This window comes from Dendrobates tinctorius, unplaced genomic scaffold, assembly GCF_039654945.1.
Source record: "Dendrobates tinctorius isolate UK_male_01 unplaced genomic scaffold, ASM3965494v1 ptg000014l, whole genome shotgun sequence".
NCBI classification, from domain to species: Eukaryota; Metazoa; Chordata; class Amphibia; order Anura; family Dendrobatidae; genus Dendrobates; species Dendrobates tinctorius.
Window position 1 is genome coordinate 1,440,180 of NW_027361682.1, and position 23,399 is coordinate 1,463,578.

The 23,399-nt window shown below is 42.3% G+C and overlaps 1 protein-coding gene across 5 annotated transcripts in view; it reads left to right on the plus strand.

Moving 5' to 3' along the window:
• Positions 1–23,399, plus strand: part of LOC141073718 (uncharacterized) — an 81,617-nt gene that overhangs the window by 27,573 nt on the left and 30,645 nt on the right. For all 5 annotated transcript variants that reach the window (XM_073561095.1, XM_073561078.1, XM_073561105.1 and 2 more), the window contains 3 exons: positions 77–200; positions 283–377; positions 8,893–8,983. In XM_073561095.1, coding sequence (XP_073417196.1) covers positions 77–200; positions 283–377; positions 8,893–8,983 — 310 coding nt within the window. The remainder of the gene's footprint in view (positions 1–76; positions 201–282; positions 378–8,892; positions 8,984–23,399) is intronic.

Genomic DNA, 23,399 nt, shown 5'->3' on the forward strand with positions numbered 1-23,399 from the left:
CTGCTGGGAATGTTGGGACATTATACAGTAACGCTATGAAGGGATCGGGGGGTGACGATATCATTGTATGTGTCAGGTTCCTATAAGATGTCAGGATGTCACCGTCTATTTCTCCGTGGAGGAGTGGGAGTATTTAGAAGGACACAAAGATCTGTACAAGGACGTCATGATGGAGGATCCCCAGCCCCTCACATCACCAGGTAATAGACAGGACTAAATACACACGGCCTATAATTATTTGTATGTAAAGAATTAATTCAGTCCTGTATGTGTTTCCTCCAGATCTATCCAGTGAGAGGACAACACCAGAGAGATGTCCCCGTCCTCTTCAACTGGACTGTAAACAAGAAGATCCCGATGTTCCTCAAGATCATCAGGTAGATGGAGAGAAGGTGTCATGAGATCTTCCATATGAGCTGTAAACGGCTGTGAAGGGCTTAACCCCTTCGCCTCAGAGTCCATTTTCGTTTTTGCGTTTCTTTTTCGCTCCCCTCTTTCCCTGAGCCATAACTTTATTTTTCCGTCAGTATGGCCATATGAGGGCTTGTTTTTTTACGGGACGAGTTGTACTTTTGAACGACACCATTGGTTTTACTACGTCGTGTACTCAAAACCAGGAAAAAAAATCCAAATGCGATGAAATTGCAAAAAAAAGTGCAATCCCACACTTGTTTTTTGGGTTTTTTTTTCACCATGTTCACTAAATGCTAAAACTGACCTGCCATTATGATTCTCCAGGTCATTAAAAGTTCATAGACACCAAATGTGTCTAGGTTCAGTTATCTAAGTGGTGAAAAAAAATTCCAAATTTTTTTTTAACCCCTTTCTGCCATATGACGTACTATCCCGTCCATGTGTCCTGGGACTTAATTCCCCGGGACGGGATAGTACGTCATAACGATCAGCGGCGCTCACATGGTGAACGCCACTAATTGCGGCCGGGTGTCAACTGATTATCACAGCTGACACCAGGCACAATGTGTCTGGGGCGGTCACGGACCGCCCCCGTCACGTTAACCCCTTGTACACCGTGATCAAACGCATTCGCGGTGTACCGGGGGTTAAAGGGAAGCATCGGCAGGGAGGGGGCTCCCTCCGTGCTTCCGTGAGCCCCCCACAGCAGCGCAATGTGCAGCGCTGCTGCCGGGGGGCTCTTTCCCTACAGGCCCTCGGATCCAAGATGGCGACGGGGACCTTCGGGGGCCTGTAGTGAGCTGACTTCCTCACTGCCTGCAAAGCGCAGGCATGAGGAAGTCTGCATCTATGCCGGTGACAGATTGCTGATCTGTCACAGTGATCTGTGACAGATCAGCGACGTCCCACATGGGACAATATAATAAAGTTAAAAAAAAAAAAAGTGTAAAAATAATTTAAAAAAAAATCACTAAATAAATTAGTAAAAAAAAAAAATATTCCCCAATAAATTCATTTTTTGAAAATAAAGAAAAAACAAAACAATAAAAGTACACATATTTGGTATCGCCGCGTCCGTAACGACCTGCCCTATAAAACTGTCCCATTAATTAACCCCTTTAGCAAACCCCTTAAAAAATAAAAAGAAAAAACGAAGCAAAAAAATAATGATTTATTATCATACCACCGAACAAAAAGTGCAATAACGCGCGATCAAAAATACGCATATAAATATCCATGGTACCGTTGAAAATGTCAGCTTGTCCCGCAAAAAACAAGCCGCCACACAGCATGATCAGCGAAAAAATACAAAAGTTATAGCTCGCAGAATAAAGCGATGCAAAAAATAATTATTCTTTATATAAAATAGTTTTCATTGCATAAAACCAACAAAACATAAAAAAAAGACCTAAATGAGGTATCGTTGTAACCGTACTGACCCGAAGAATAAAACGGAACACGCGGAACAGTGTAAATGCACCCCCCAAAAGAAATTCATGAAACGCTGGTTTTTGTTCATTCTGCATCCCAAAAATCAGAATAAAAAGCGATCAAAAAATGTCACGTGCCCGAAAATGGTACCAATAAAAACGTCAACTCGTCCCGCAAAGAATTAGACCTCACATGACTCGGTGGGTCAAAATACGGAAAAATTATAGCTCTCAATATGTGGTGATACAAAAACTATTTTTACAATAAAAAGCGTCTTTTAGCGTGTGACAGCTGCCAAACATAAAAACCGCCATAAATAGTAAATCAAACCCCCCGTTATCACCCCCTTAGTTAGGGAAAAATAATAAAACTAAAAGAAAATGTATTTATTTCCATTTTCCCATTAGGGTTAGGGCTAGGGCTGAGATTAGGGTTAGGGGTGTGTTGGGGTTAGGGTTGGAGTTAGAATTGGGGGTTTCCACTGTTTGGGCACATCAGGTGCTCTCCAAATGCAACATGGCGTCTGATCTCAATTCCAGCCAATTCTGTGTTGAATAAGTCAAATGGTGCTCCTTCCCTTCCAAGCTCTGCGATGCGCCCAAACAGTTTTACCCCCACATGTAGGGTATCAGCATACTCAGGACAAATAGCAAAACAACTTTTGGGGTCCAATTTCTCCTGTTACCCTTAGGAAAATAAAAAATTGGGGGCAAAAATATCATTTTTGTGGAAAAAAATGATTTTTTTATTTTCACGCCCAGGCGTTATAAACTTCTGTGAAGCACTTGGGGGTTCAAAGTGCTCACCACACATCTAGATAAGTTCCGTGGGGGGGTCTAGTTTTCAAAATGGGGTCACTTGTGGGGAGTTTCAATATTTTAGGCACATCAGGGGCTCTCCAAACGCACATAACACCCGCAGACCATTCCATCAAAGTCTGCATTCCAAAACGTCACTACTTCCCTTCCGATCCCCGACGTGTGCCCATACAGTAGTTTTCTCCCACATATGAGGTATCAGCGTACTAAGGACAAATTGGACAACAACTTTTGGGGTCCAATTTCTCCTGTTACCCTTGGGAAAATAAAAAAATTAGAGACTAATTGATCATGTTTGTGGAAAAAAAACGATTTTTTTATTTTCATGCCCGGGCATTATAAACTTCTGTGAAGCCCTTGGGGGTTCAAAGTGCTCACCACACATCTAGATAAGTTCCTTAGGGTGTCTAGTTTCCAAAATGGGGTCACTTTTGGGGTTTTTTCACTGTTTAGGTACATTAGGGGCTCTCCAAAGGCAACATGACACCTGCAGACCATTCCGTCAAAGTCTGCATTCCAAAACGGCTCTACTTCCCTTCCGAGCCCCGACGTGTGCCCATACAGTAGTTTTCTCCCACATATGGGGTGTCAGCGTACTCAGGACAAATTGGACAACAACTTTTGGGGTCCAATTTCTCCTGGTACCCTTGGGAAAGTAAAAAAAAAATGGGGACTAAAAGATCATGTTTGTTGAAAAAATACGATATTTTTATTTTCACGCCCGGTCATTATAAACTTCTGTGAAGCACTGGGAGGTTCAAAGTGCTCACCACACATCTAGACAAGTTCCTTGGGGGGTCTAGTTTCCAAAATGGTGTCATTTGTGGGGGGTTTCTACTGTTTTGGTACATCAGGTGCTTTCCAAATGCGACATGGTGTCCGATCTCAATTCCAGCCAAAAACGTCAAATGGCGCTGCTTCCCTTCCGAGCTCTGCCATGCGCCCAAATAGTGGTTTACCCCCACATGTGGGGTATCAGCGCACTCAGGACAAATTGTACAATAACTTTTAGGGTCCTGTTACCCTTGGGAAAATAAGAATTGAGGGTGAAAAGATCATTTTTGTGGAAAAAATATGATTTTTTAATTGTACGGCTGTATGTTATAAACTTCTGTTAAGCCCTTGGGGGTTCAAAGTTCTCACCACACATCTAGATAAGTTCCTTGGGGGGTCTAGTTTCCAAAATGGTGTCATTTGTTGGGGGTTTCCACTGTTTTGGTACATCAGGGGTTTTCCAATCGCGACATGGTGTCCGATCTCAATTTCAGCCAAAAACGTCAAATGGTGCTGCTTCCCTTCCGAGCTCTGCCTTGCGCCCAAATAGTGGTTTACCCCCACATGTGGGGTATCAGCGTACTCAGGACAAATTGCACAATAACTTTTAGGGTCCTGTTACCCTTTGGAAAATAAAAATTGGGGGTGAAAAGATCATTTTTGTGGAAAAAATATGATTTTTTAATTGTACCGCTGTACGTTATAAACTTCTGTGAAGCCCTTGTGGGTTCAAAGTTCTCACCACATATCTAGATAAGTTCCTTGGGGGGTCTAGTTTCCAAAATGGGGTCACTTGTGGGGGGTTTCCACTGTTTAGGTACATCAGGGGCTCTCCAAACGCGACATGGCGTCCAATCTGAATTCCAGCCAATTTTGCATTGAAAAAGTCAAACGGCGCTCCTTCCCTTCCGAGCTCTGCCATGCTCCCAAACAGTGGTTCCCCCCCACATATCAGGTATCAGCGTACTCAGGACAAATTGCACAATAACTTTGCAGTCCAATTTCTCCTGTTACCCTTGGTAAAATAAAAAAAATTGAACCTGAAGTATTTTTTTTGTGAAAAAAAGTTAAATGTTCATTTTTTTTTTTTAAATATTCAAAAAATTCCTGTGACGCACCTAAAGGGTTAATAAACTTCTTGAATGTGGTTTTGACCACGTTAAGGGGTGCAGTTTTTAGAATGGTGTCACTTTTGGGTATTTTCTATCATATAGACCCCTCAAAGTGGCTTCAAATGTGATGTGGTCCGTAAAAATAAAATGGTGTTGCAAAAATGAGAAATCGCTGGTCAATTTTTAACCCTTATAACTTCCTAACAAAAAAAAAATTTGGTTCCAAAATTGTGCTGATGTAAAGTAAACATGTGGGAAATGTTACTTATCAAGTTTTTTGTGTGCCGTATCTCTGTGATTTAAGGGCATAAAAATTCAAAGTTGGAAAATTGCGAAATTTTCGCCAAATTTCCGTTTCTTTCACAAATAAACGCAAGTTATATGAATGAAATTTTACCACTAACATGAAGTACAATATGTCACGAGAAAACAATGTCAGAATCACCGGGATCCATGGAAGCGTTTCAGAGTTATTACCTCATAAAGGGACAGTGGTCAGAAATGTAAAAATTGGCCCGGCCATGAACGTGCAAACCACCCTTGGGACTTAAGGGGTTAAAAAAAAAATTGTGCCATTTTCCGATACCCGTAGCGTCTCCATTTTTCGTGATCTCGGGTTGGGTGAGGGCTTGTTTTTTTGTGTGACAAGCTGACATTTTTAACGATACCATTTTGGTGCAGGCACGTTCTTTTGATCGCCCGTTATTGCATTTTAACGCAATGTCGAGGCGACCAAAAAAATGTAATTCTGGCGTTTTTAATTTTTCTATCGCTATGCCGTTTAGCGACCAGGTTAATCCTTTTTTTTATTGAACGCAGCGATACCAAATATGTCTATGTTTGATTTTTTTTTTTGTTCTATTTTGAATGGGTGCAAAAGGGGGGTGATTTGAACTTTTGTTTGTTTTTTTATATATTTTTAAAAACTTTTTTTTTTACTTTTGGCATGCTTTAATAGCCTCTATGGGAGGCTAGAAGCTGCCATAGCCCGATTGGCTCTGCTACATAGAGGGGATGCTCAGATCCCCTCTTTGTAGCAGATTTACTGAATTGCTATGAGCGCCGACCACCAGGTGGCGCTCATAGCAATCCGGCATTAACAACCATAGAGGTTTCAAGGAGACCTCTGGTTGTCATGCCGCCACACTGGTGACCCGCGATCACGTGACGCGGGTCACTTGTGAGTGTATTTCTGGCCCGATGGCAGGAAGTGCTTGTTAAATGCCACTGTCAGTTTGACAGCGGCATTAAACTACTTAATAGCGGCAGGCGTATCACGATTCTGCCCGTGGCTGTTGCGGGCACATGTCAGCTGTTCAAAACAGTTGACATGTCCCGGCTTTGAGGTGGACTCACCGCTGGATGGTGCCAGCATCTTATAGCGCTAAAATGGGGTGACAGATTCCCTTTAAGCCTATCATCAACTACTACATAGAAACAGACAAAAATGATGATCCTAAGGCCAAATACTCAAATATAAAATATAGCTTTATTATGAAAGATTTAAAATCCATAACACCAATGATGGGGGGAAGGGATAGACAGAATCACTCACTAAGCACCTGATCACACATAAGGACGCACAGGTCCAGGCAAGCCAGAAATACATCACACATATTCAGATAACCGCCCACACTATATTATTTATATGTAATTTAAATGAAATCCAACGGCAGGTTATTAAATAGTTATCCTATTGCATACATAGCCACCGATAAATATACAGCAAAGGGTTAATACCCCAAATTTCATCAAAATTCTATCAAGGAAGCATATGTATATATAAGCAAGCACCACCTGACCACTAGCCACCCATGATCACAATATACGTTCACAATATCAGGAAACAATGTCCAAATGCAAAATAATATTTACCAGGGCGGGTCAGCGGACCTTCCTTTCTCAATGTTCGAAACGCACATCGGGATGGTGACGCAGCTCCTGAAATTGGAAGCACCTCTCACCGCTGACCCTTACTGGTAAATATTATTTCAAATTTGCGCACCAGTCTGGGTCATATCACCGAACCACCAAACGCCCCCTGTGACTCTGCTCCACCAGCGCTGCCGATCTCGGGTAAGCTGAATTCTGGACTGTAAGACGGACCCCCATTTGACGCATTAATTTTTTTTCCCCATTTTCCTTCTGAAAATTTGGGGTGCGTCTTATAATAATAATAATAAATTTTATTTCTATAGCGCCGACATGTTCCGCAGCACTTTACATTCCAGAGGGGATTTGTACAGACAATAGACATTGCAGCATAACAATAATCACATAGATCATAACAGATACCAAGAGGAATGAGGGCCCTGCTCGCAAGCTTACAGTCTATGAGGAAAAAAGGTAGACACGAAAGGTGGGTGGTAACAATTGCCCTGATTGTTTGGACCAGCCACAATGTTAAGTGTGTAATAGTACAGACACAGAGGGCTAATGGATGCATAAAGCATGTGGGAACATGATGGGGGGAACCTGGTTATGGTAAAACTTTTGGTTGTGCCACCCAGGGATAGATTAGGTTAATGTGTTGAGGCAGTAGGCCAGTCTGAATAAATGCGTTTTCAGGGCACGCTTAAAATTGTGGGGATTGGCGACTAATCGTATTGACCTGGGAAGTGCATTCCAAAGAATTGGCGCAGCACGTGTAAAGTCTTGGAGACGGGAGTGGGAGGTTCTGATTATTGAGGATGCTAACCTCAGGTCATCAGCAGAATGGAGGGCGTGGGTAGGGTGGTATACTGAAACAAGGGAGGAGATGTAGGGTGGTGCTGAGCCATGGAGGGCTTTGTGGGTGAGAGTAATAAGTTTATACTGAATTCTGGAGCGGATGGGTAGCCAGTGTAATGACTGGCACAAGGTAGAGGCATCGATGTAACGATTGGTGAGGAATATGATCCTGGCTGCAGCATTCAAGACAGATTGGAGAGGGGAGAGTTTGGTAAGAGGGAGACCGATTAGAAGAGAGTTACAATAATCGAGACGAGAATGAATAAGAGAAACAGTAAGAGTTTTTGTGAAGTCAAAGGTAAGAAAAGGTCGAATTCTAGAAATGTTTTTGAGGTGCTGATGACAAGAGCGAGCCAATGTGGGGGGCAAAGGAAAGCTCGGAGTTAAGTATGACCCCAAGAAAGCGGGCATGTTGCTGGGGAGTAATAGTGGAACCACACACAGAAATGGCAGTGTCGGGTATAGGTACAGTAGTAGAGGGAGGAAACACAAGGAGTTCAGTCTTTGACAGGTTCAGTTTCAGATATAGTGAGGACATGATGTTAGACACAGCGTTTAGACAATCGCCGGTGTTTTCTAGAAAGGCTGGCCTGATGTCAGGAGAAGAAGCGTATAATTGGGTGTCATCAGCATAGAGATGTACTGGAAACCAAATCTACTGATTGTTTGACCAATAGGGGCAGTGTACAAGGAGAAGAGGAGGGGGCCTAAAACCGATCCTTGAGGAACCCTAACAGTAAGGGGAAGGTGAGAGGAGGAGGAACCGGCAAAAGATACAGTAAAGGAGCGGTCAGAGAGATAGGAGGAGAACCAGGAGAGAACGGTGTCCTTGAGGCCAATGGAACGGAGCATAGTGAGGAGGAGCTGATGATCCGCAGTGTCGAATGCTGCAGAGAGATCCAAGAGAATTAGCATGGAGTAATGACCATTTGATTTAGCTGTTAGTAGATCATTAGAGACTTTAGTGAGGGCAGTTTCAGTAGAGTGTAAAGAGCGGAAACCGGATTGGAGAGGGTCGAGAAGAGAGTTATCAAAGAGATAGCAGATAAGACGGGAGTGGACCAGGCATTCCAGGAATTTAGAGATGAAGGGAAGATTAGAGACAGGTCTATAGTTAGCGGCACAGTTTTGGTCGAGGGATGGTTTTTTTAAGTAGTGGATGTATGATGGCATGCTTAAAAGAGGAGGGAAAGATACCAGAAGAGAGAGGTTAAATATTTTAGTCAGGTGAGGGGTGACAGCAGGGGAAAGGGACTGGAGGAGATGTGACAGAAATGGGTCACTGGTGCAAGTGGTTGGGCGAGAAGATGCAAGGAGCCTGCTTACTTCTTCTTCTGTGACTGGTTCAAGATCAGAGAGTGACCTAGATGCAGTGGGGGAGGGAGGACAGTGCATGGTATGAGGTGATTGGGAGATAATTTCCTGTCGGATCTGGTCAATTTTTTCTTTGAAGTAATTGGCCAGATCGTCAGCTCAGAGCTCCGTGGTCCGGTGCGTCTTATAGTCCGAAAAATATCTCGTGGAGAAGATAAAGTTGATCATAGACATTAGATGTTGTCTAGATCTTCTCAGATGTCTTCATCAGTCAGTGACTTCTACAATATTTCTTTCAGGGTAAAGATCTGCCCCATATGAATACTACAGAGACATATATGAGGGGTGATGAGCGGTGTAAGGAGGAGATTCCTACAGATAACCGCACAGGTGAGTAGTGACCACTAAATGCAGAGAAGTCACAGGCTCTAATCAGTCACTGGTTTGTAGAGTGACTTTAGATGTTCGGAGTTTTTTTGTGTGTTTAATGAAACATTTGATGTGGATGTAGGGTCTGATTCAATATGGGGACTATTCTTTTTTTATTTTTACAATGTGCTAAGAACTATCACTCAGTCGCTTTCTACCTGTCTTTTGTGCCTGCTGCTGATCGCTACCGACACAGAGCTGTCACAGGCCGCTCTTACTAGTAATATGGCTATTCTTCCGTTCTGCTCTGTTGACGGGGCGTGACTGCTGATGTCATGCTGATTGTTAGTTTAGCTACTGGAAGCCGTCTAACAATCACCATGTTATCGGAAGTCATGCCTTATCAGATCAGCCCAGAAGAAGAGCTGCTCGGCTGATGTGGAGAAGCCGAATCAACCGGCAGGAGCGGTCAGTGACCACTATGTGGCTTGTGGTGGAGGGGCTGCTCTATGGGAGGTGGGTGGTCCCTTCTGCTCCTTGACTTCTACCCACACAATATGTTGCTGTGACCTCCCCAGAAAAAAGCAGTAGGCCATGGTTTACACAAGCATTTAACCCCTTTGAGTCACTGCCCTCCTGCCACCTGGGCTGGACCTAATTCCCCTCTTGCATTTAGCAGCAAAAAACTCCAAAACTTAAGATGTGTCATAACTCCCTAATGAATACAAATTTCAAAAACTGACCGTCACATCCAAGCATAAGCATAGTGTGAACAGGTGCTTAACCTAGAGTCACCAACTCATATACAATATACATTCAAGCAAAAAAGGAAGCACACTGTAGCGCCAAACCATGCAAACATGAAAAATGAATAATGAATTGCATTACTGCATTAGAAGTATGAAAAATTGAGAAAGTTTAGCGCATAAAATGGCCAAGTTATGTGTACCTGGAAGCCACGTTAAGGAATTTCTCGTTTTCCAGGTCCCTATTCTATGCCAATCCTCACTGTGGAAATGGCCCCTCCACAGAGATATAGACTTCAGTCCTAACAGAGGATTTTTTTTCATTATTCATTTTTCATGTTTGCATGGTTTGGCGCTACAGTGTGCTTCCTTTTTTGCTTGAATGTATATGAGTTGGTGACTCTAGGTTAAGCACCTGTTCACACTATGCTTATGCTTGGATGTGACCGTCAGTTTTTGAATTTTGTATTCATTTACCTTCTGACTGAGCACTCCACCTGTTAGCTGCAGGCGTTTTTAATCAAACCAGGGCCATTTCCCCTCCACAGAGATACAGACTTCAGTCCTAACAGAGGATTTTTCATAGGCTCCCATTCAGATGGAGACTACAGTCTTAGTGAGGATTGGCATAGAATAGGGACCTGGAAAACGAGAAATGCCTTAACGTGGCTTCCAGGTACACATAACTTGGCCATTTTATGCGCTAAACTTTCTCAATTTTTCATACTTCTAATGCAGTAATGCAATTCATTATTCATTTTTCATGTTTGCATGGTTTGGCGCTACAGTGTGCTTCCTTTTTTGCATGAATAACTTCCTAATGGACTGTCCTAGGGAGGCAGTTTTGGCTCCATCGGATCCGGACGGCCCCCTGCTACGTGCTGAGACCAAACAAACACTGCTTTGCTATTTGGCTTTTACTAGGCATCCTACATTTGCTTCCATCCCAGAGTGCTATTTTGGGTCAAGAACCAAGCGAGCGTTCGCCATGTTCTTGGGTTCTCAGAAATATGCACAATGCACTGCTGGGACGGATAGTATCTCCATAACTCCTTATGGAATTATGTTTCCAGAATGTTCTAGAAGGTTTCTTTGGCAGCTTCAATTCGGCATAACTTAATATTGCAAGCAAGCCTTTGTCCTGAGCTTAGGTGGGTCAAGGTGTGTGATCTTTCACTCACTACCTTTTGAGGTTTGACCATCTTCTGAGCTAGTTGCCAGCTTTCTCCTTAAGGCTTTGAGAATGCTGGACAACCTGTTGAGCCAGGTTTCCTGTCCTGGCTACACAAAGGAACCAGGTTTTATAATCCCATACCAGATAGGATACAAATGATTGGCATGAAATTTATATTTCCAATATTCTTCACAGTAACCTGGGAAGTGTAAGACAGAAACCTTACCAGCCAGCTTATGGCTTCACTGCTATGTACAAGAGAATTTTCTAAGCCAAAAACCTCAATAACATTCTTATTTACATGTGCTGGTACATAGATACTGGTCTATACAGATATCTGTATATGCCAGTATATTATAAGATAAAATAGACATAAAACAATTACAATAAATATGACGTAGTTTGTATAATCGTAACAACCGGTACAATTAAGTGAACACATTTTTGTGGTGACCGACAAATTATGTGACTAAAAATGGTTGAATTTTTTTTATTCATATCAATTTGATTAACTATAAAATAAGAAGAACATAATGCACAAGTTTGTTTTCTAAAAATGGACACCTATCCAAATCCAGAAGGACCCAATGTTCCTTTGGTATCTTCATCTGAGATCTGTGTGTCATCTGACTGCTATTTGTTCTTCACTGAGCAGTTGATAGGGGAGAAGTGTAAAGTTTCTACTGGCACTTGAGGTAGACACAGGAAGCAGTTTAAGTAAAATGTCCAGGCTGGTTTATTAACCCCTTACTCTATGGTTGCTGATGCCGGATTGCTGTGATCGCCACCCTGTGGTCGGCGCTCATAGCAATACTGTAATTCTGCTACATAGAGGTGATATGAGCATCGCCTCTATGTAGCAGAGGCGATCGAGTTGTGGCACCTTGTAGCCTCCCATGGAGGCTATTGAAGCATGCCAAAAATAAAAAAATAAAAAGTTTTGAATAATATAAAAAAAAACAAACAGTCAAACCCTTTCGCGCCATTCAAAATAAAACAATAAAAAATCAAACATGCACATATTTGGTATCGCCGCGTTCAGAATCACCTAATCTTTCAAAAAAAAAAAAAGGATTTACCCGATTGCTAAACGGAGTAGCGAGGAAAAAAATCAAAACGCCAGAATTAGGTTTTTTTGTCCCCGTGACATTGCATTAATATGCAATAACGGGCGATCAAAAGAACATATCTGCATAAAAGTGGTATCATTAAAAACTTCAGCTCGTCACGCAAAAAAATTAAAGCCCCCACCCTACCCGAGATCACGAGAAATGGAGACGTTACAGGTCTCTGAAAATTGCGCCTTTTTTTTTTTTAGCACACTTTGGATTTGAACGACAATGGGGTCGTTCAAAAGTACAACTTGTCCCGCAAAAAAATAAGCCCTCACATTGCCAAATTGACGGAAAAATAAAAAAGTTATGGCTCTGGAAAGAAGGGGAGCGAAAAACAAAAGCATAAAACCGAAAAAAGCTGAGGTCATCAAGGGGTTAAGACTCCATAAACGATGACGCAAGCAAAGGAAATAAACGGTCTTTCAGTGCAGGCAAAACAAATTAAACAGTCCAAATAACGGCAGGTTAGTGATAGTCTAGTACACGTAGGCTGGATAGTATCCTGTATACCAACTTAGTCTGGAGACAGCACACAGAAGGCCTTCTTACTAGTGATGAGCGAGCGTGCATGGATAAGGTTTGTAAGGCAATCCATGAATGTGTTGTGACTTATAAACAGGCACGAGTCATGCAGCCAAGGCGACTTGAACATATTTTTCGAGCACACCGAAGACACTGGGTTAGCACTCGAGCATGCTCAGACAACCCCTTATCTGTGCACGATCACTCATCACTACTTACAGTTGTGGCCAAAAGTATTGACACCCCTGCAATTCTGTCAGATAATGCTCAGTTTTTTCCTGAAAATGATTGCAAACACAAATTCTTTTGGTATTATTATCTTCTTTTAATTTGTCTTAAATGAAAAAACACAAAAGAGAATGAAGAAAAAAGCAAAACATTGATCATTTCACACAAAACTCCAAAAATAGGCCAGACAAAATTATTGGCACCCTCAGCCTAATACTTGGTTGCACAACCTTTAGCCAAAATAACTGCGACCAACCGCTTCCGGTAACCATCAATGAGTTTCTTACAATGCTCTGCTGGAATTTTAGACCATTCTTCTTTGGCAAACTACTCCAGGTCCCTGATATTTGAAGGGTGCCTTCTCCAAACTGCCATTTTTAGATCTCTCCACAGGTGTTCTATGGGATTCAGGTCTGGACTCATTGCTGGCCACCTTAGAAGTCTCCAGTGCTTTCTCTCAAACCATTTTCTAGTGCTTTTTGAAGTGTGTTTTGGGTCATTGTCCTGCTGGAAGACCCATGACCTCTGAGGTAGACCTAGCTTTCTCACACTGGGCCCTACATTATGCTACAAAATTTGTTGGTAGTCTTCAGACTTCATAAGCCATGCACACGGTCAAGCAGTCCAGTGCCAGAGGCAGCAAAGCAATCCCAAAACATCAGGGAACCTCCGCCATGTTTGACTGTAGGGGCCGTGTTTTTTTTTTTTGAATGCCTCTTTTTTTTTCTCCTGTAAACTCTATGTTGATGCCTTTGCCCAAAAAGCTCTACTTTTGTCTCATCTGACCAGAGAACATTCTTCCAAAACATTTTAGGCTTTTTCAGGTAAGCTTTGGCAAACTCCAGCCTGGCTTTTTTATGTCTTGGGGTAAGAAGTGGGGTGTTCCTGGGTCTCCTACCATACAGTCTCTTTTCATTCAGACGCCGACGGATAGTACGGGTTGACACTGTTGTACCCTCGGACTGCAGGGCAGTTTGAACTTGTTTGGATGTTAGTCGAGGTTCTTTATCCAACATCCGCACAATCTTGCGTTGAAATCTCTTGTCAATTTTTCTTTTCCGTCCACATCTAGGGAGGTTAGCCAGAGTGCCATGGGCTTTAAACTTCTTGATGACACTGCGCACGGTAGACACAGGAACATTCAGGTCTTCGGAGATGGACTTGTAGCCTTGAGATTGCTCATGCTTCCTCACAATTTGGTTTCTCAAGTCCTCAGACAGTTCTTTGGTCTTCTTACTTTTCTCCATGCTCAATGTGGTGCACACAAGGACACAGGACAGAGGTTGAGTCAACTTTAATCCATGTCAACTGGCTGCAAGTGTGATTTAGTTATTGCCAACACCTGTTAGGTGCCACAGGTAAGTTACAGGTGCTGTTAATTACACAAATTAGAGAAGAATCACATGATTTTTCGAACAGTGCCAATACTTTTGTCCACCCTCTTTTTTATGTTTGGTGTGGAATTATATCCAATTTGGCTTTAGGACAATTTTTTTTGTGTTTTTTCATTTAAGACAAATTAAATGAAGATGATCATAACAAAGAATTTGTGTTTGCAATCATTTTCAGGAAGAAACTGAGTATTATCTGACAGAATTGCAGGGGTATCAATATTTTTGGCCACAACTGTACCTTCACATATTGTGCAATAATGATACAGCTGGAATTTCTTATATCCACCATACCACACCCCGGGGAGGGGATTTTGAGCATCCAGTCCTACCTATCTCTAGGAATACTTGTAAACCTGGCCCTTGTTAAGCCCATTTGGTCAGAAATTTTTAGCAAAGAAAGAAAAAAATTAGTTATGTTTTGTACACAGGGATCACCATAAATAAACAAATGATTTTATTGAAACAAGTAGCAACATTTTTTTTTTACTTTCACAAGGGTAACGGGAGCAAAATGAACCGCAAAATCTGTGGAATTTCTCCTGGGTACACCAATACCTCACATGTGGGGGAAAACTCCTGTTTGGACGCACAACAGGGCTCAGAAGGGAAGAAGCATTGTTTCAATTTTTGAACTGAAAAATGGCTGGAATCAGGAGCAGATGCTATGCCGCATTTAGAGAGAACCTGGGGTGCCTAAACAGTGGAGACCCCCCACAAGTGACCCCATTTTGGAAACTAGATCCATCAAGAAACTTATCTAGGTGTGTGGTACTTGGAACTCTCAGGTGCTTCAGAAGTTTATAACATAGAGCAGTAAAAATAAAAAAAATCACATTTTTCCCACAAAAATGCTTTTTAGTCCCAAATTTTTTTATTTTCACAACGGTAACAGGAGAAAATGGAACACATATTTTTTTGTGCTATTTCTTTTGAGTACACGGATACTCCATATGTGGGGAAAACTAATGTTTGGACTCAGGGCTCAGAAAGGAAGGAGTGACGTTTTGGAACACAAACTTGGATGGAATGGTTTGGAGAGCCCCTGATGAGCCTAAACATTGTAACCGCCCCACAAACTTATCCCATTTGGAAACTACACTCCTCATGGATTTTATCCAGGGGTATAGTGAGCATTTTAATCCACAGTTACAACACAGAATTTGACAATATTAGACAGTCATATAGAAAAAAAAAATTTTTTTCACAAAAATGTTGCTTTAGTCTTAAATTTGTAATTTTCACAGTGGATAATAGGAGAAGAAAGACCCCATAATTTGTTCTTCAATTTTTCTTGAAAGCAATGATGCCCCATATGTGGTCAAAAACTTCTGTTTGGGCACGTTGCAGGAGTAGGAAAGAAAAGAGCATTATTTGTCTGGAGTAGACTGTAAATGCCATATCGCATTTGGAGAGCCCCTGACATACGAAAACAGCAGAAACCCCTAATCAAGTGACCCAAGTTTGGAAACTAGACCCCTCAAGGAAACAGTGAAAACTTCCCAAGTGACTCCATTTTGTAAAATAGACCTCCCCCCAAGGAAATTATATAGCATAGTAAACCTACAGGTGCTTCACAGAATTTTACAACCGCAAACTAAAAATGGAAAAAAAAAATTTTTCAGGAAAAAAATTATTTGGCTTCAATTTTTTTTTCACAAGGACAGCAGAAAAAAATGGAACCAAAATTTGTTCTGCAATTTCTCCTGAGTACACAGATACCCCATATGTGGTCAAAAAATACTTTTAAGGTACAGTGCAAAGCTCAGAAGGGAAGAAATGCCATACTGGAGTTCAGATATTGCTGGAATGGTTTGAGGGTGCCATGTCACATTGGCAGAGACCCTGTGGTGCTTAAACCCCCCATATGTGTCCTCATTTTACAAACTACACCCAACAATGAATTTATCTAGGCGTGTAGTGAGCATGTTGACACCACATGTGCCTCACAGAATTTTATACCATTAGGAGGTGAAGAAAGAATTACATTTTTACCACTAAAATGTTGTTTTAACCCCAAGTTTTTAACTTTTTTAAGGGCTCCAATACCCTACATGTAACCCGGAAATACTATTTAGGCACAGTACAAAGCTCAGAAGAGAATGAGCACCATATCATAGTGTAGATTTAACTGTTATGGTTTTCGAGTGCTATGACCACTGGGAGAGCCCCTGAGGTGCCAGAACAGCAGAACCCCCATATGTGACCCCATTTTACAAACTAATCCTTTTAATGAATTCATCTAGGGGTGCAATGATCATATTGACACCACATGTGTGTCACACAATTTTATACCATCAGGCAGGAAAAAAAAATAATTAAATTTTTACCAAAAAAACTGTTTTAGCAATAGATTTTACGTTTTTGAAATAGGAAAATGGGTAAAAATTGCTCCAAAATTTGTCATACAAGTTCAGCTGAACGTGAAAAAACCCCATATATGGCTGTATAGTATTGCTTAGCCATATGGCGAGACTCGAGAAGGACAATAGTGCTTTTTTGCTTCCTGGAGCACAGATTTTCCTAAAATAGTTTGCAGACTCCATTTTCAGGGCCCATAACTGCTACAAGAGCAGAATCCCCCCCTCAAGTGACTCCATTTAGGAAATTATACTCCTTTGGGAATTTATCTAAAGGTGTAGTGATGCATTTGTCTCCATGTGTTTTTTTTTCCATAAACAAGCAGCAGTGGATGTTGCTGAGTGAAAATTATAAACTGTCATTATAGTATCCAGTACATTGTAGTGCCCAGTACATTGTAGTGCCCGTTCATTATGCCCAGCTCGGGCTTGTGGAGACATGCATCTGCAAAATTGGCGGAATTTCAATGCTGCGAAAATGCCAGATATGTGGACGCTTAATGTGGTCTAGGTACATTGGGGCTCAGAAGGGCATTTGGATATGGGAGCACAGAATTTGCTGAATTTTTTGGTGGGGCAAGGAGCCATTTTGCCTTTACAGAGCTTTTGTACTACCAGTAATATGGAAGTCCCTGTATTTCGATTGACAGATGACAGACCTCAGTGGTAACTTGCCTTTTTAGTGTATTTATTTTAAGCTTTTGTTGGGATCATTTTACATAACATTTTGGATCACATTTATCCCGTGCGTTTGGTTCTATTTAATTTTTACGCCGTTCCTCGTGCAGTATAAGTGACTAGACAACTTTATTCTTCGGGTCGGTGCGATTACAGCAATACCAGATTTATAGGTGCATCTCACAAAATTAGAATATCATCAAAAAGTTAATTTATTTCAGTTCTTCAATACAAGAAGTAAAACTCATATATTATATAGAGTCATTACAAACAGTGATCTTTTTCAAATTGTGTTTATTTCTGTTAATGTTGATGATTATGGCTTACAGCCAATGAAAACCCAAAAGTCATTATCTCAGTAAATTAGAATACTTTATAACACCAGCTTGAAAAATTATTTTAAAATCTGAAATGTTGTCCTACTGAAATTCATGTTCAATAAATGCACTCACTACTTGATTGGGGTTCCTTTTGCATCAATTACTGCATCAATGCGGCGTGGCATGGAGGCGATCATCCTGTGGCACTGCTGAGGTGTAATGGAAGCCCAGGTTGCTTTGATAGCAGCCTTCAGCTCGTCTGCATTGTTGTGTCTGGTGTCCCTCATCTTCCTCTTGACAATACGCCATAGATTCTCTATGGGGTGTGGTGTAGTGACCACTGTGTCCACTAGGGGGCTCTGTATGGATGTCCCAGGTGAGTGGATGAATGGCAAGATACTGAATGACCGTTATGTATCTCAAGGTGGATGGCCTTGAGATGGAGATTTATGTGTGTGTTAATCAACATTGTTACTGCTGAGGTGCTGGTTCAATGTGTCAGGGACTAGTTACCTACAAACCCACCCAGGGGTGTGTTTAATAACGCTATTATAAAGTGTATATGTGTGTGTGTGAAGGACCTGTGATGAGGTCATAGACATGTGACCCGGTGGGCGTGGCTATGGACCATATAATGTGGCCAGGGTAGGTCACATGTGGTGAATGCTGGGACCCGGTTGGTCCAGTGTGGAAGGTCCCGCTGAGATGGAGCTTCCTGGCTATCAGCCTGTGAAGTGGCTGTGGTGAATGGCTGCACGTGTCTGAGAGTTCCCAGGGGAGGGAATGAACGTCTGCAGTAAGCTGAAGTAGCCATGAGGAAACCCGGACGTGGGTGAGATAAATGAGGCTAAGAGAGCCTGTATACTGGACATGGTACAACCTGTGTGAACACAGGGTTTACAGAGTGAAGCTTTGTCATGGACGCTCTGCTGTTTATATGAAGTTTTGTTGCTGCTGTGGGTTTATGATGTTGAATAAACCGCATGGACTATGCTTGTTTTATGGAAAACCCGTACCGGATCTGGTTTTGTGGCTGCCAAGCGAGTATCCCCTACCCGAATGACAGGGCTACCTCACAATTGGTGGAGAATGCAGGCATTGTTGTAGCCTTGTTGCTGGGAGCAACGGAAGAGGACTGCAAAGTCGGTTGCTAAGGGCAACACTGAGCCAGGAGGGCTGACGGTTGGGGAAGCCACTGCCCGGCTGTGGTTCTGGAACCGTGGGGCGGCCTAGTGAGTAAGGCACTGTCCGGATCGGTGAGCTCAGTGCGGCCGTTTCCCCAGGAGAAAGACTTATAGGATACCTCTGCGGTAGAGGGGTCCGAGAACCTGCGCGGCCAGCAGGTGACAACCGTGAAAACCGTGTAGTACTGACCGGGGTCAGTGAGAAAGAGACTGGTGATTGCTATAGGGTGCCTCTGCGGATAAGAGGTAATGTTGTGTGTTCAACCCCACAAGTTTGAACAGAGGGGGGAGGTATGTGGTGTAGTGACCACTGTGTCCACTAGGGGGCGCTGTATGGATGTCCCAGGAGAGTGGATGAATGGCAAGATACTGAATGACCGTTATGTATCTCAAGGTGGGTGGCCTTACCCCCACATATGGGGTATCGGCCTACTCAAGACAAATTGCACAACTTTTGGCGTCCAATTTCTCCTGTTACCCTTTTGAAAATAAAAAATTGTGGGCAAAAATATCATTTTTGTGGAAAAAAAAATATGATTTTTTTATTTTTATGGCTCTACGTTATAAACTTCTGTGAAGCACTTGGGGGTTCAAAGTGCTCACCACACATCTAGATAAGTTCCTTGGGGGGTCTAGTTTCCAAAATGGGGTCACTTCCGGGAGGTTTCCACAGTTTAGGCACATCAGGTGCTCTACAAAGGCAACATGACACCCACAGACCATTCCATCAAAGTCTGCATTCCAAAACATCACTACTTCCCTTCTGAGCCCCGACGTGTTCCCATACAGTAGTTTTCTCCCACATCTGGGATATCGGCGTACTCAGGACAAATTGGACAACTGTTGGGGTCCAATTTCTCCTGTTACCTTTGGGAAAATCAAAAAATTGGGGACTAAAAGATCATGTTTGTGGAAAAAGTATGAGTTTTTTATTTTCACGCCCGGGCGTTATAAACTTCTAGAAAATTAGGAAGGGGAAAGGGAAATTTGTGCTCACCAAAATAGTCCTGTAAGCCGGTCGTGCCTAGGGATCAAATGGCTGACCACCATGTGTTGCAAACATGAAGAGAGAAGGAAGATCCGGCACTGGAGACTTGATAAAATCCACGATAAGTTTTATTCACATAATTTCATGATAAAACCATAAAGGGGAAAACAGACCCCCCACGCCTGACGCGTTTCGAACCTTACACCAGGTTCTTCCTCAGAGACATGAAACAGAACAGTTCACAAAATGATTATAAACATTCCTAATCAGCAGAGGGACTCCACACATGTGTATAATCAAAGAGGCAGACAACTAAGCCCTCAAATCACTGGTGGAGTCACTCCCTTGCAAGAAGAAAAAAAAAAAAAAAAAAAGGAAAAGACCTATACAACAATGGACAAGACATAGAATAAATAAAAACATGTGCAATACACACATAGAAATGCATAAATACATAGCAACTATCAAATGACAAGCAACAACAAAAAAAAAAACCCCAAAAAACTTCTGTGAAGCCCTTGGGGGTTCAAAGTTCTCACCACACATCCATCTAGATAAGTTCCTTGGGGGGGGTCAAGTTTACAAAATGGTGTCATTTGTGGGGGGTTTCCACTGTTTAGGCACATCAGGGGCTCTCCAAATGTGACATGGCATCCGATCTGAATTCCAGCCAATTTTGCATTGAAAAAGTCAAACGGCGCTCCTTGCCTTCTGAGCTCTGCCATGCGCCGAAACAGTTGTTTTCCCCCACATATCAGGTATCAGCGTACTCAGGACAAATTGCACAATATCTTTGCAGTCCAATTTCTCCTGTTACCCTTGGTAAAATAAAAAAAATTAGAACTGAAGTAATTTCTTTGTGAAAAAAAGTTAAATGTTAATTTTTTTTTTAAACATTCAAAAAATTCCTGTGAAGCACCTGAAGGGTTAATAAACTTCGTGAATGTGGTTTTGAGCACCTTGAGGGGTGCAGTTTTTAGAATGGTGTCACTTTTGGGTATTTTCTATCATATAGACCCCTCAAAGTGACTTCAAATGTGATGCGGTCCCTAAAAATAAAATGGTGTTGTAAAAATGAGAAATCGCTGGTCAACTATTAACCCTTATAACTTCCTAACAAAAAAAAAAAATTGTTTCCCAAATTGTGCTGATGTAAAGTAAACGTGTGGGAAATGTTATTTATTAAGTTTTTTGTGCGACATATCTGTGTGATTTAAGGGCATAATAATTCAAAGTTGGAAAATTGCAAAATTTTCAAAATTTTCGCCAAATTTCCGTTTTTTCACAAATAATCTCAAGTTATATATAGTGGTCAGAATTGTAAAAATTGGCCTGGTCATTAACATGCAAATCACCCTTGGGGTAAAGGGGTTAATGAACATACATTTCAGTAGGCTAACATTTTGTATTTTGAATTCCTTTTTCAAGCTGGTGTTACAAAGTATTTTAATTTACTGAGATAAAGACTTTTGGGTTTTCATTGGCTGTAAGCCATAATCCTCAACATAAACAGAAATAAACACTTATAAACCGAACACTGTTCTTACCGATGCTGGGGGTGTTGCGGTGGTGCTGCGGCGGTCCTGCGGTGTGCGGTGATGGTACAGCAGCAAGCGGTGGTCCTGCAGTGGTGGTCCTGCGATGGTGGTATGGCGGCGAGCGGTGGCCGCCATTCTTCGGCTGGGGTCCAGCTTCTGGCTTCTCGGTGCAGATGTAGGAGATCTCCATCCGTGCCTGCCTCTATGCAATGTCTCCAGGAAAATGGCCTCGCAGATGGAGCTCTGTGGCCCAGCCTCGATGATGTCACCGCTGGTCAATGATGCTGTGCTTGCAGCAGCTCATTCACCAGTGGTTTTCAGCGTGAACGATACCATCTTGGCACCGTCCAGGTTGGAAACTGTTTCTTCCACAAACATGGATTGTGTAGTGGGACAGAATGACGAAGAGGTATGGTACACTGCTCAAAAAAATAAAGGGAACACTTAAACAACTGAATATAACTCCAAGTAAATCAAACTTCTGTGAAATCAAACTGTCCACTTAGGAAGCAACACTGATTGACAATCAATTTCACATGGCTGTTGTGCAAATGGAACAGACAACAGATGAAAATTATTGGCAATTACCCCCAGGCAATTTGCATGGCAATTATCAAGACACTCTCAATAAAGGAGTGGTTCTGCAGGTGAGGACCACAGACCACATCTCAGTACCAATGCTTTCTGGCTGATGTTTTGGTCACTTTTGAATGTTGGTTGTGCTTTCACACTCGTGGTAGCGTGGTAGCATCAGACGGACTCTACAACCCATACAAGTGGCTCAGGTAGTGCAGCTCATCCAGGATGGCACATCATTGCGAGCTGTGGCAAGAAGGTTTGCCACATGTGCTCAGTGTGAACCTGTTTTCATCTGTGAAGAGCACAGGGTGCCAGTGGCAAATTTGCCAATCCTGGTGTTCTGTGGCAAATGCCAAGTGACCTGCACGGTGTTGGGCTGTGAGCACAACCCCCATCTTTGGATGGCGGGCCCTCAGACCATCCTCATGGAGTTGGTTTCTAACCATTTGTGCAGACACATGCACATTTGTGGCCTGCTGGAGGTCATTTTGCAGGGCTCTGGCAGTGTTCCTCCGGTACCTCCTTGCACAAAGGCGGAGGTAGCGGTACTGCTGCTAGGTTCTTGGCCTCCTATGGCCCCCTCCACGTCTCCTGGTGTACTGGCCTGTCTCCTGGTAGCACCTCCAGCCTCTGGACACTACGCTGACAGACACAGCAAACCTTCTTTCCACAGCTCACATTGATGTGCCATCCTGGATGAGCTGCACTACCTGAGCCACTTGTGTGGATTGTAGAGTCCTTCTCATGCTACCATGAGTGTGAAAGCACAACCAACATTCAAAATTGATCAAAACATCAGTCAGAAAGCATTGGTACTGAGATGTGATCTGTGGTCCCCACCTGCAGAACTACTCCTTTATTGAGGGTGTCTTGATAATTGCCAATAATTTCCATCTGTTGTCCATTCCATTTGCACAACAGCATGTGAAATTGATTGTCAGTCAGTGTTGCTTCCTAAGTGGACAGTTTGATTTCACAGAAGTTGATTTACTTGTGGAGTTATATTCTGTTGTTTAAGTGTTCCTTTTATTTTTTTGAGCAGTGTATATTGTTGATTTTTTATTTTTGGTTTATTAAAGGAGAATTAGTGCTTCGGTGGAATTAGCCGTTTAAATAAAAACTTAAAACTGTGTTTATTCTTATTTCAAATAAAGGACTTTTTATATGGCTGTGTCTTTATTTACCACACAACTATTGGATTAGTACTGGATAAGTGTCTTATAGACTTCTCTCCATTACTAATCCGTGGGCTTGATGTCACCTGACAATACAAAGGTGACATCAACCCCACAAATATTAACCCCGCTTGCCACCGCTACAGGGCAAGTGGCAAGAGCTGGGCAAAGCTTCAGAATTGGTGCATCTAATAGATGTGCCTTTTCTGGGCAGCTGCGGGCTGCTATTTTTGAACTGGGGGTCAATATCCATGGCCCCTTACCAACCTAAGAATACCAGCCCCCAGCTGTGAACTTTAGCAAGGCTGGTTGTCAAAAATGGAGGGGACCCCACACAGTTTGTTTTAATTATTTAATTAATAAAAAATAAGGCGTGGGGACCCCTCTATTCTTGTAAAACGACCTTGCTGACGCTGACAACTGAGTATTGCCTGGCTGG